At 45.8% G+C, this 14,023-nt stretch overlaps 1 protein-coding gene across 1 annotated transcript in view; it reads right to left on the reverse strand.

Moving 5' to 3' along the window:
- Positions 1–2,257: 2,257 nt before the first annotated feature.
- GARS1 (glycyl-tRNA synthetase 1) overlaps positions 2,258–14,023 on the reverse strand; it is a 29,140-nt gene continuing 17,374 nt past the window's right edge. The window contains exons 11-17 of the mRNA XM_080385265.1: positions 11,922–12,030; positions 11,233–11,377; positions 9,329–9,414; positions 6,535–6,644; positions 5,098–5,191; positions 3,963–4,153; positions 2,258–2,602 (exon numbers count right to left, since the gene is read on the reverse strand). Coding sequence (XP_080241391.1) covers positions 2,477–2,602; positions 3,963–4,153; positions 5,098–5,191; positions 6,535–6,644; positions 9,329–9,414; positions 11,233–11,377; positions 11,922–12,030 — 861 coding nt within the window. The 3' untranslated portion in view covers positions 2,258–2,476. The remainder of the gene's footprint in view (positions 2,603–3,962; positions 4,154–5,097; positions 5,192–6,534; positions 6,645–9,328; positions 9,415–11,232; positions 11,378–11,921; positions 12,031–14,023) is intronic.

Consider the following 14,023-nt stretch of genomic DNA (forward strand, 5'->3'; position numbering starts at 1 on the left):
GGCTTGCGGAGCACCCGGCATGCAGGCATCTCGACTTTAGGCCGTGTTTCAAATTAATAACCAGGCTTAATTTATTATATTAGCTCTGTGCATCTTGAAGCATTTGCCAAAGGTGATGACCCTCCCTCACCCCAGCACAGGGGAAACTGAGGCTAGGAAAGCCTCCTAGCAGGGTCCCACAGGCACACAGCTCACCCGTTGCAGGTACTTGGAGCAGCCCCATGCTAAAGAAACACCCCGGTGCATTTGCCTTACTCCAGGTCTTGTTCCTCTTTCAAGTGCAAGACAGATCCATAAAACCGCAGTTTCACTCAAGGATGCAGTCTGAAGAGGAAAAACACGATCAAAAGTGGTGACTACAGTCTGCTGTCACCACCAGGACAAATTCATGCAGCCAAGCCCAGCAAAACAAAATGAAATCAGCAGCACAATGATTTATGGGCATGGTGAAACCCTCACCCTCCGCGCCTGCATCTCCAATGCCCCTGGGTCCATCTGCTTCTGCAGAAGTTAAGCTAAAACTAAAGGAAATTACTCAAAGTATTCACTAATTAGTTTGTCAGTCTGGAGAAACTATCAGCTGCTAGCACAGAGAAAGGAGCTTGCAGTCACACAAATCTATTGACATTTTCAAGCATCCTCTTCTGCATCCCTGTTTTTTAAAGCCTTTTCTTGCTGAGCATCAGACCTGCTTATGCCAGGCTCTAACACAGCTAAAGCCTCCTGGAGCAGGTTTATGCACCTGCGGTGGACGGAGCCAGCGGCAGCAGATGCCTCATTTCCACCAGGGCTGAAGAAAGGTTGTGTCCACCCTCAGATTTAGTTATCAGGGACAGATGGGTAAGGGCAGGCAGGTAAATCGCACCTCCAGCTGCACTGCTCAGGGTCTTCCCATTGAAACACCAGCTTTGCTTCTCCCCACTGGGAATTCGAGGAATTTTTTAGGGCATCAGATCAGAGCCTCCCTAGAACTTCCGATGTATTTCGTATCTAAGGCTCTGTGATTCAGAGGAATTTAGTATTAACTATAACTTTGGCTAAAGCTCTCGTGTTATCATTTGATTTCACTGCACAGCATTGTCTGCGGTCACATTTAAAGAGAGCTCTTGCAAACCTGCAAAAGACCCAGCCACTGCAACAATTTCCAGCCTGGCTTCCCCTGCAGCCATGTGACAATGGCAGGAACAATAACACAGCCCTGGAAGAGTCACACCGGGAAACCAGCCACAGGCACACGGCAGGGAGAGCCCACAGCCCAAAGCCTTAACTGCTGCCAGGGCTCCTGGAAGCTGCCCAGCGCCTGCCCTCCCAGCCCAACACACCGCCTCTCCTCACAGATCTCCAGCCAGCTACACCCAGTAGTGCCAGGGATCACGTTTTCTAACCTGTCTTTAAATGAGTGTTTTCAACCCCAAATAAAAGCTTGGAGAACGCTTCCCTACCCTCTGAAGGAGAGGTTTCTAGCCCAGGGATAGAAATCCCTGTGACGGTGGTACCAGAGCCCCCTCCAAGGGCTGGAGGACAGCTGAGAAATGCCATGGGAGGAGACAAGACAATTGCACCTCTGCTTCCCAGTGGGACAACAGCCTGAAACACAAGGAGAGGTGAGGCCCCTCCAAACTGGTCCGGGTCAGACTGGGCCAAGGTGCCATTCCCACCTCCAGCTGCAGCAAGGCACTGACAGCGCATGGGCTTGGATTTCTCCAGCACCTGGGGAAGTCAGAGGGTGCCTGGCTCTTTTCCCACCTGTTTAGGGCAGCCTGTGGTTGCTGTCCTTGCTGCCAGAAGACATTTAATGAAAGAGCATCCCTGCCAGTGCTCCTACTCTCCACGCTCCTAGCTGCTCGCTCCCTCAGCCACACAAACCAGCCATGCCCCACAAGAGCAGGAACTGGAACAGGATTTTCCATGCCCCCACTCTGTTCCCCTGCATTCAAATGGTCCCAGTTCCGCAGAAACTGGTATTAAACACCTGCAGCCAAACAAAATCACTGCACCCATCTCTTAAGGCAGCTGCTCACAGCGCTGCAATGGTGAAAGGAAGACCGACACCTTGATCGTCCCTCCATAAACACGAGGCCAAGCCACTCGTACTGTCTTTGTACAAGAGTCCAAGGTGACCTGAATTCAGATGAAAGGGTGTATGGTCCCTGCCCTCTTTAGGGGCTGAAATAAACCTGTAAGCAGGAGTGGAAAAAAAGAGAGAGACACATTTCTGAAGAAAGTACAAGGCTGCATGAACACAGAGCAGCAGGCATACATAATAGCGTTTTTATTCGTAACACCTTTAACTTTGACTGCAATTATTTCATTTTTGAAGTTAAATTCAGGCAGCAATTGAGGAAAAAACCCAAAAACAAATAGTCCCTGTGTGCACAAACAATGCAGCTTTGAATAATACATGATAAGTTTATTTCATATTAACATGAACAGTAAAAAGTGGACATTTGACATATTTTACTTCAGGTCCTTTTCTTTATTCCTCTATTGTGTCCTTTTTGCCAGTCTCTTGTCCCTCAAATTGTGGATACTTAGCCTCAACATCGGCCCAGGTTAGATAACCATTTGCCAGGTCACGAAGGATAGCAGGAAGTTCAGAGATCTGCAGGCAAAGTCACAAAGACATATGAGAGACAAAGTCATCAGAACCAAGCTGCTCTGTTGGATACTTGGTCAAAAGGGGTAATTTTTAGATCAACAACAGAACAGATGCAAGATGCCTTCCTGCAAAATCATTTTTTGGGAGAAAAAACATTAACTAGGAGGATATCTTAAAACACAGTCTGTGGCATCTCAGCAAAGACTGCTCAGTTATTCAGGGTGACCCATGAGGGGAATGCAATTGTCACTGTGGTGGACCACAGCAAGGTTCATCCCTGGTAGTGTTACGCTACAGTTTTAGAAGGGAAACAAAACAACACACACATCCAAAAGATGCTGTAAGCCAGGCTTTAGCCAGGCCCGATTTACTGTAAGACCAGCCCAAAAGAAGCCGCCGGTTGCCTTTTCTTTGCTTCCCATAGCACACTGTTATGGTACAAAGGATCAGCCAGAGAAACCAGCAAATCTGCAGAAATTTAAGGATAACAAAGTCTCATCTCTGCTGCTCGGCAGCGAGAGGTCATCCAGGTGATACAGAGACAGACGGGTGCTCTGAGGAACTGGCACTACTTGTTACACTGCACCAAACCCACAGCCAGCTTGGCAGCCCCAAGCAGTACAGGTGCTTTTGTGCAGCGCAGAGCAGAGCTGTAACAGCTCAGCCTTGCAGGTGAGCCCTAAGCCGCCCTCCTGCAGGAGCCAAACTGAGTTCCTGGTGGGGGCCAGGGAGGGAAGAGCATGACAGAGGCGCCGAGACTGCACGTCCACAGCTCTGAGCAGGTTTTGCTCGCAGGCAATGAGACCACCATAGGGAGGTTTGCTATTCCAGACTCTATCGTGGCCATACTAGCAGAGCATGCTTAGGGCAGGTGTGGCTTTTGGGCAACACTTCACCAGCTTCTCCAGTGCTGTGTAAGCAACAGCGGCAGGAAGCAAGCTTTAAGGCGTTATGCCTGAGCTGTGCTCCATCAGCCAGTCTGTATCAGGCAAAGATCTTCCGCCTTTTGGTGCCTCTGGATTCAGAGAAGCCCTGCTTTTGAAAGCCAGACAACCCAGCAAATGCATTTACTCAGCAGCCTTCACTTGGAAAGAGGCACTCTAAAGAACAGTGCAATCAGTGCAAGGCATGGCTTTCAAGTAAGATCAACACCCTCTGCATCTAAGAAAAAAAACCAAAACGTCTCATTTTAGCAGCAGGGCCAGCATCATCTGTTTAACCAGTATCTCTTCCCTAGGGATTTCTCAGAATAGCTGAATTGCCTACAAGAGCCGGAGGCAGCTCCCGCACAGACCAGAGTCAGCAGCTAACACTCTCCCCCAGCCCCTAAGTCAGCAGCCAAATGCGTCTGCCTGCCCTTTACCTCGGCTCGGATCTGGCGCATCGAGTCACGGTCTCTTAGGGTGGCGGTGTGAGGTGTCCGGTTAACAGTGTCAAAGTCGATCGTGATCCCAAAGGCCACGCCAATCTCATCAGTCCTGGCATAGCGCCGGCCGATGGATCCAGAGGAATCGTCCACCTTGTGAGAGATGCCGTTCCTGGTGAGTGCTTCAGCTGCAAGAAGCAGAGAAGGGGGGATCACCAGGACTAGTTACATACTCAGCAGGCACCGTGATCCTAGCAAAGGCCTCCCATATCCTCAGGCACCATGTGTCCTGCATCCTGGTTTCAAGCAGCATCACAGGCTGTCATTTTTATTTTGACAGAAGTTCCAATGTTTCAGTCCCTGCCAAGACTACAAGCTCAAACCCAAACCACAGGTACACTGCTACTCTCACAAGCCTCCACATCGCATCACTCAGCTCTCACCCACAAATCAAAGTCACCAACTTCTTCAACCTGTTATGACAGTCCCACAACTCTGCTTTAACTCAAAACCACACCAGCCTTACATGTGTGCAGGGGCATGTCCAGCACGGGGACCAAGGTCCTGAGCAGAACTGATGCTGACAGCAAAAGGCACTGTCTGACATGCAGCCTACATTCCTATCCTTCACGTATTCACTTTTAGATGGCACCAGTGCACATTTTGACAGAATGCCTGGAAGCTCAGCAGCTCTGGGACCGATTCAATAAATTAGCTGGCCAACAAGAGCGAAGAAAGAACATCATTCAGAAAAAAAAATATCAAAAAATGAAACAAAAAAAACCCATACAAATAAAACCCAAAACCAAAACCCCACTGCTCCTGACAGCTTCTCTAAACAGTGGGAAAGACATTTTTTTGACACATAAAAAATAAAAAAAATGTTTTTTTACACAGGAAACCAACACAAGGAAGGGCAGGGAGGTGGTTTTTTGAGGTTAGACTAAAGACTTTGGTGGATACCCAACACAGACTGATACCAGCCAACTCAGCTGTTTTAGTTCAATGGCTCTCCCTTTGCACACGCAAGCACCACACAATCCCAATGCTATTTTCTCCCTATAGCACGGAGGAAGAAACCTCTCTTCCCAGTGGACATCCCCATTGGACCCACAGTGTTCAATACACTTACATAATTCCTTGACAAAAGGCATGAATTCCTGATTCTGGCTTAGAGGAAGAACAGAGCACTTGAATGGTGCTACCACAGCTGGGAAGCTGAAGAACTAAGGAAAAAAGAAAAAACACAAATAAACACAAGCTTAATGGTTATGCCAGATTTTTAGGAGGTGAGAATAAGTTCTGACTGAGGCTGGAGGCAGTGGAGTCACTGGCCTTCTGTAAGACATTAGCATTCAGGGCCCCAGCAGTAACATCTCACACCACTGAAGCAAAATTTTCTCCAGCTGTTGTCCGCTCCCCCTTCCCTCCCCACAGCTAAACATTACTTCCCACCAAAAGAGATCTACCAGAGCCCTCCCTTTAGAAAGTGAACCTCATTGGAATGACAGAAAAACGAAGGTTAGAGGGGACTTTCCAGGAGATTTAGTCTTATGCACAGTCTAAACCAAACTCCATTTGCTTCCCACAGAGACTGCACAGGCACGGAGCATATGCAGCTCAAAGGTTTTCAGAACCCTCCACAGACCCTCAGCAAAATGTGCCAAAAGCGGGGGGGAGAAAAACCCAACACCTTCTTTCCTGGCAATCAGCAAAGCCTGCAGGGGTACAGAAGTAATGTAGGTGAGATGTACCACAATACAGAGCAGCCCAGGCCACAGAGAAAGTGAGTGGGTATGAGGAAGGTAAGTCCAATGTTTTAGACTTCACGAGCAGTTTGTGACTGAAAGTTGTGTCGTAACTCTGGGTTCCTGAACCCTGTCCCCCCACCCCCTCCCCATAACCGTACCATGTCCTGTGGCAACCAGAGACGCTAAGGAGTGCTGCTGTTTTACTTTTCTACAACCGCAGTCTAGCAGTCAGACACAACGAACAGGAACCAGCATCAAGTTTACAGCCAGCTTCCCATGGGCTACCAGCAATTGTGCAGAGCATCACGGTTTGGGCACTGGCTGGAACAGGCTGGTGCTCTGCATGTTACGTGCACTTCCCTCAGAAACAGTAAAGTTTCAAGCCAAGATTTTAGGGGTGCCCAAAATCAGAGAAGGTTGAATTTCCTGAGAGACTGAGGAAACAGTCTATTGTCCGTCTTGCTGCACAGACGTATGATTCCAGGAAAAGCAGCAGAGAGAAAGGAAATCATCACTGAAGAGATGCCATTCTCTGAGCAATGGGACATTGCCAAGCGTGAATCCAGAAGGAGGAATTTCTCACCCCCTTGCCAGGAATACAGTGAGCGCCTCACACACACACAGAGCCCAGAATGCTCTGTCTGCATGGATAAATGACACGTGCGCTGGCAAAACCAGCAATTCAACAGTCCACCGGGGTTTTCCCATCTCTACTCTGTATTGTGTAGTCGTCTTATTTTAGCCCTTCCCCTGGATGTCAGGGAAAGGCAAATGCTTGCAGCTGGTTTAAGCTGAGGCCCAGCCACAGGAAAGCTCACCGTTCTCTGCTCGTCTCCTTCCCGGATGTGGAATGTGTGTTCAAACACTGTGTACATGATCCTCCCAATACCAAATGAGGGTTCAATTACATTTGGAATGATTTCTTCCACTGGAACACAAAAGAACCCACATCACCATTAAAAAAGAACCTATACACAACATGTGTTTACTGAAGCTACATTTCTGCTCAGAAGTTCTGATTACTTGTAGCTGAGCACATGGAAATACAAGGTTAAACACTTCTGCTCTAAATACAAATACCTGAAGTAGAGATTTGGACTTAGTCCAGGTATAGGAAGTATTTAAGTTATAAAAAACAAGTCGGGGCCCCTGCTCTGGCCCTGAGAGCCAACAGCACTGCACAGCTTGCATCCATGCAGATAAACCCTCTTCCATTTAACAACAGCAAAGCCTCACCTGAACTGTTCACCAGGAACAGTACCAGTTCCACATCAAGCCACAAGCTATGTCCAGGCATTGTCTGGGAGAGTGCTATTTGGCACAGACCAAAACCATGCCAGGAAATATGCTAGCAATTAAAACAGCCCGAATGATGGCAGGGTAATGATCAGTCCCTGTCCCACACTGGTTTAATCTACAGACCCAGCTTCAGTATCTAGCAGCCTGAGCAGAGAGCTTCAGATCCAACTCAAATTCAGCAAAGACTCCCCATGTATTCTTGAGTCATTCAGCTGCTTCAATGCCGCTACCCTCCCTATTCTCCATCCCACTGCAACATATTATGACAGTAGGAAAGAATAAGGATCAACTAGCTAGTGTTCACAAAAATTCTCAGAGGACATGATGTGCTATGTTATTATATACTCGTCATTCTCTTCAATCCTTGCCACATGTCTGTCAAAGAGGCTTTTTCCTCCTTCCCCCCTCTGTGTATGAAAGGAGCTCAGTGGACAGCTGCCCTGCTCAGACAGTACAGCTTTTTAGAAAAAGCTCAGATTATCTACTGGAGAAGAAACACCACCAAACAGGCATCAGCTGCTTTTGAAAATCAAGGGTAGCATCCTGACTTGCCTCCTGCTCTATGTGCCTAGAGAGCCAATCCTCCTCAATTAAGCACCTAACCCAAGGTGGGACTTTACCTTCCAAAAGAATAATCACAGTATCATAAAATGGTTTGGGTTGGAAGGGACCTTAAAAATCATCTAGTTTCTACCCCCCTGCCACAGGCAGGGTCCCCTTCCCCCAGCCCCATCCAGCCTGGCCTTGGGCACTGCCAGGGCTGGGGCACCCACAGCTGCTCCGGGCAGCCTGTGCTGGTGCCTCGCTGCCCTCACAGGGAAGGATTTCTTCCTAATATCTCATCTAAATCTCCCCTCTTTCAGTTTAAAGCCATTCCCCCTTGTCCTGTTGCTACATGCCCTTGTAAAAAGCCCCTCTCCAGCTTTCCTGTCGGCCCCTTTAGGTACTGGGAGGCTGCACTAAGGTCTCCCCAGAGCCTTCCCTTCTCCGGGCTGAACAGCCCCAGCTCTCCCAGCCTGTCTGCACAGCAGAGGGGCTCCAGCCCTCTGAGCATCTTCGTGGCCTCCTCTGGACTCGCTCCAACATGTCCATGTCCTCCTTATATTGGTGGCCCCAAAGTTGAGCACTGTAAGAGGATGGTCTTGTTTTACTTGTGCATTGACAAACCAGTTTTCAAGACAATACAGAGGGAAACCATGAACTTTGCCATCTGCTTGCAGACAGTAGCCAAACTGCCAAACATAGAAGTTTAAAGGAAAATCAGCAACTGGGGTTCTGCTTGCTGGCCCCCAGCAATAGTACAGTCTCTAACAGTTAACAACTCTGATTCGTTCTTTGAAGTTGTACCAAAGTAAAGCCTGGCACAGCAGCAGCATGTGCTGGCTGAAAAGACACCTGGACATCTCAAAGGCTCAGCAGCTGCAAGAACCAGTATATTCTGCACCCGCTACAAGTTGCTCTACCCCTTCCCAGGAGCATTTATCACATCCTCAACCTAGGACAGGATGATCCACTAGCTACAGTATGAATTGGGGAAAAATCTGCCCCAGTCTCCAGCTCTGTCAAAGACTTCCCAAACGAAATTGGGTGAGGCACTTACAGAGCTGGCTGGAAAGACAAGACTTTGAGGAATTAATTCCATGCATTTTGGAAAGTTATCTTCTAGCCCCATCTTGCACATCAGGACAAAAGCTCTGTGGAGATGCAGTCCCTGATCAAAGCTGATGTGATTATCAACTACCAGAGGAACTGACTGGACTTGTCAGCTTACCGAGTCTGGTCAGGACAGCAGGCTGGCAAGCTGGCAGATGCTGGAAAACTTGGCTCCAGGCAGCGGAGTGACAACAGCAGCTCTGAGCACAGAGATCTGCCCATAGCCTTCTGAACACACTGCTGCAACCCACCTGCTGCACTGCAACGGACTTACAGATGAAAGCTCCCAAAGCTGGTGCACCTTCCCCAGCTCCTCTATCACTGAAGCAGATGGTTCTTAGCACCACATAGAACCTTACAAATCCTTGAATATGCAACTGAAGCAGCATGAACATAATATGCCAGCCAAAGTCTGTTAAACGGGTCACTGAATAGACCAGGCGAGAAGCAGGCAGACAGGCCTGCATCAATGGTCACTGAAATCCCACTGCTGTGTGAACACTTTCTCTTAAATTGTTGAATTTCAAGGAAATTAAATTTGGTATTTTTCCTGTGCTGTGGCACAATACTAACAGGACAATGCAATAAATAAAAGTTAATATTCAAAGTGTATCCTCATCTGCCTCTTAATTTTGAAGATCAAACAAGATACAAATTTACCATGTAATGTTTTCTGAAATCTCTTCACAGTAACCATGTCCTTTGTTAATTTAAAAGTTTTCCCTTCAGTTTCAACAGTAAATTCCCTGCAAAGGAAAAAGAAGTCACTTAAAAGCTCCAGCAATAAATAAACAAGTTATACTTGACTTTAAGAGTAGAATGATAGAAGCCAGTGCAAACCCCAGAGATCAAAGAAACATGTGGCATTCCCATTAAAAGGAATTTACATTAATAATAAAATTACTACATGTACATTAAAAACAACCCTTTTCATAATCACAGTGAACTTAGTTGTGGTTAACAGCCTGAAGCAAACTCAATTAGGAAATGGAAGAATCTCAGGATGAAGCATATACATCAAGAGAAAAAAAAAAAAAGGGAGGCACACAAAACAGGCACTTGCTGCAGACCGTACATCTCGTCAAGTACATGGACTTCTCATGGACACAGAGCTGTGTCAGAAGGTACCTTCATTTTCACAAATGCCAAAGGCAAGGACACAGCACAGTTATTTTTTTAGTTATTTCTAAAGCTTTTGATATTATGGCCTTCTAAATACTTTCTCTTGCTCCTTGCTAGCTTGCAACCAGCACACGCTCCTTGCTAACGAGAATTTAGGCTGTATTGACCCATCCCACTTACAGGAAGCAAACATCTGTTATTATGCATCCTAACAGAAAATTGCTGCTGCAAACCTGAGGGCTTCACACCATGGATTTATACAAACACAGTCACACAAAAGGTAGGTCTAGCACACCAATACTGTCAACACATGCAGTCAGCAATGGTACCCTTCTCACTGAAGCGTTCACATTAGTGTAACAAAAAACTAAAAAAAGTCTGTGCTAATCACCTGCATTTTGACACAGTATCAAATGGGATGAAGTTTATAAAGATTCTGCTCTGAATGCAGCTAAAACTGGATGCTGAACTGAAACAACAGTCATGATTTTCAGTCCACTATGTAATTCAAGCCTGGGATGTTTATAACTCATCTATTCAATCATTTCAGCGGCATTATGGATGAACTAACTTCACTCCCTTCTGGCTTTGACATGTGTACACATCACCATATTCTGCAATAGCGTCTCTTCCCATTTTGAGTCCTACTGTTTTTTTCTACACTTGCACATTCATAGAAATATAAATGAAATAAATTATAGCTCAGGGGAGAAAAAAAAAAACGCTACCGTTCTGGAATGTGTTCACTGACTTTACAACTTGCACCATTTCAAGCAGGAAATTAAGTTTATTTTTTATTATTGCACCATTAGCCTTCTCATAATGCATACAGCTGTTGGCTTGGCCTACTTCAGCCAAATTTGACAGCTGTAGAGACCTCCTACATTTTCACTTCCTGCATGTTAGGAACACAAGCCGACAGGTCGAGGAAAAACATACAGATTGCTGCCCCAATAAATCCAAGGCTGTAACAGGTCCTAAAGTACATCACTAGGCATCGGAGGATACTCACACAAGTTTTGGTTCTCATTAACTACTCTGTTCCATCACTCACGGAATTATTTGATTAATTTTAAAATTAAGTTCAAAACCATTTGCCAGTCCTGGCCAACTCTCAAAGCAGAGCAGGAAGCCAGTAAACACTGCCCATTTCACTGAAGTGTCTCTCTTACAGGATGATCCTACCAAAGCCAGAACCTCATTCCCACAAACATAAACACTTGAATACCGTGGTTACACATTTATGTGCATGCATCAAAAGATATGTTGATGGATGACCACAATGACTTGGTGGGAGAGCCCTAAAACATTTCAGATTATCTACTCAATCTACTCTCTCACAAGGAAGCTGGTTTCAGGTGGCTCAAATTAATCCAGCAGCACTTTGGGAACCTTCATCAGAGGTGTCAGAGAAGGCTACGATGCGCACACAGCCAGCTCACCCTTTTTCGTTGAGTAGCTGCTCCATCTCAGTGATGTAACACTCATCACACATGGAAAGGTATTCCATCACCACCTTTGCGTCCTTCTTATAAGCTTTGCCAATGGCTCCCTTATTTGCCTCAAACTGAACAATGTTAACTGTTCTGTACAAGGCAGTTAAGGAGTTTGAGACGACAGAAAGCAGGGCCTGGTTCTTTTGCTATGTCAAAGCTAACTGCTACTCAACACAAAGAAATCTCCTCCACTACTGGATTAAGGAATTCCTCTCCAAGAGAAGAAAGGAACAATAGAAAAATACTGAAAGGCAGAACATCACAAATTTTGAAAGAATACAAGAATACATTTTTTTAAAGTACAGCTAGCAGCAGAACCATGGAATGTCATTGAGTAACCTGGGATAGTAACCCCACATTCATATTTAAACCATGCTTCACAGCCAAAACAGAGCCTAGCATTAAGTTAGAAAAAACCCAAGCAAAATAGTAAAGCCCCTTTGCCAACCAGGGTAAAGTCACCTACGTGCTCAGTTCTTTGCAGGTTACTTCCCAAAGTCATGCTGGTCTGTAGCTCCAGGTTTCCCTGTTAACTTTACAGATGTAACTTAAAATAGAGCTGCACAGCTCTCAAAGACATCTCACTGTCAGATCACTTTTCACTTCAAGAGAATCTGGTTTATTCTGAAAGGATATAGGTTCTTTGAGAGGCTTCTCAGCTATAAGAGGAACTTTGGTGGCACGGGCATGGCAGGAGAGGTCATAGCAGGAACGATCAGCACAGCCAACAATCTCAATCCAACCCTGAAAAAACAAAAGCAGAAGCTTTCACCAACTCACTTTTTTTGTCCACTTAAGCATCAAATATGTTTACTCACCCTTAAGCCCTCCCTGCTCCCATGACTGTTTTTTCTACATAATTAGCTCTGTTACAATAAGCAGCCCTCACTCACTAGTTGCTCCGTCATTTGAATGATTCCATTTGTTTTCAGAGGAAATGATCAGTTATCTAACCAGTGCCTGTGTTCAGGGCCAGGTTTTCCACATGGCTTGGCAGAACACAGCCCTGTGACAATAGCTTAGGGTTGGGGCCAGAGCACACAGTCCTATCACCCACATGCTACAGGCACATGAGACATCATGCCTTCAGGGCTTCACTGCTCCGCAAGTATGGAACAGACAGCAGGCAACCAGCCCCATTAGAACAGTTGAAAGCCTGGCTTATGAGCTACCAAGACAGATCTCATGCAAGGAAAGCACTTCTTTCAACATTTCATTATGTACAGCAAGGAGGAATCTCAAAACATCATTCACGCACACGGAATAGATGAAGCCTCCTTACACTTGCAGCAAATACAACCACCATCTGGGTTTTCTAAAAGACAATCCTGTATAACAAAAGGCACATCAGCTGCTTTCCATTCACTGTCACATCAGCATGGACATATAAGCAGCCAGATGCTGCGTGGTTTTCCGGTTTGCAGTGATATAGCAGGGTGTCAGGAAAGGTATGTGAACAGAAGAAATCCCAGTGCTTGAAGAATCATGGTGTTCCAAAACATCTTGGGGAATTTTTCACAAATTAAACCATTAGGGTACTACAGCTACTTCTCAGAAAACACAAAATACAGGTTTATGTAATGATTTCATAGGATGGATTTTAAGCTATTCAGAGCAGTTAACTGCTTACTACAGAGTGCTGCAAGTTGGTATAAACAGTTTTGGTCAGAGTTAAGTGACAAACCAAAGTGTAAGCCTAGCTCACACGGTGGTTTTGTCATGCCCCTGGGATTGCTGTCCTCACTTCTGGGTTAGGCTGTTGGGACATACTGCTCTGAGTGTTGTCCCTATCCATGACAAGGCTTGCAAAGTTTATTAATCTTATTTACGTGGTATGACACACACATGTCCAGCCTGTTTTGGGCTGGCTGCAAAGAGAGGCTCTGAACTTAGGGAAGTCAGCTGTCTATATTCAAAGGAAGCCATTGGTTCAATCATTTCTACAGGTCTGTTCTATATGAAGACAAATCACACACCCAAGATGCAAGGAATTTTTTTGCTTAAGTTTGGCAGAACTTTACTGGCTTCTATTCCTCTAACTAGCTGTAATGGAACATCGCTCATGGTAAGTCTATCTCAGCTCCTTAAAATCAGACAGAGAGAGAAACCCCAAGCAAGCAAACAAAAAAGCCAAAAAAAACCACACAGAGAAAAACCACCAACCACACACAACCTCCTCACTCCTAGGTTGTACGAGGTTCTTCCTGCCCGTAAGTAAGGCTGTCCGCACCATCTGAAGCCTTGAACCATTCCATGAGTGGACACCTTTGGGCTGAGCATGCTACCAGTTTGGCTCTCAGCCCAGTCAGGTCTGCAGATGGGGTCATCCATCAGATAAGGGTCACTGCAATGTCACAGGCTAGCCCACAGACCTCAGCAAAATCCCGTCACATCTTTTGATCCCTTATAGGAACTAGAATACACAGAGTTGTCTAGGTATTTTCAGAAATCTGCATATATCCTAGAATCCTTGGAAAGGCTAACCAGGCAGAAGAACATATGCTTCACTACATGAAGGAAAAATAATGAAATAACTTTTTTTCTTTTTTACTCAGATTCAACCCCCAAAAGTAGATTCTACACCCTTGAAGAGGGGAATGACTTCATAATCAATACAGTCTAGTTACTACGCCTTCTACGACATTTCTTTTGAAACTATAATTCCAGCTGATATACTTGGCTGAGACTTACTGAAGAGGCTGAAAGCTCTCCAAGAAAATCTAAAATGAGTCTAAGA

This window comes from Falco punctatus, assembly GCF_963210335.1.
Source record: "Falco punctatus genome assembly, chromosome: 4".
Lineage (NCBI taxonomy): Eukaryota > Metazoa > Chordata > Aves > Falconiformes > Falconidae > Falco > Falco punctatus.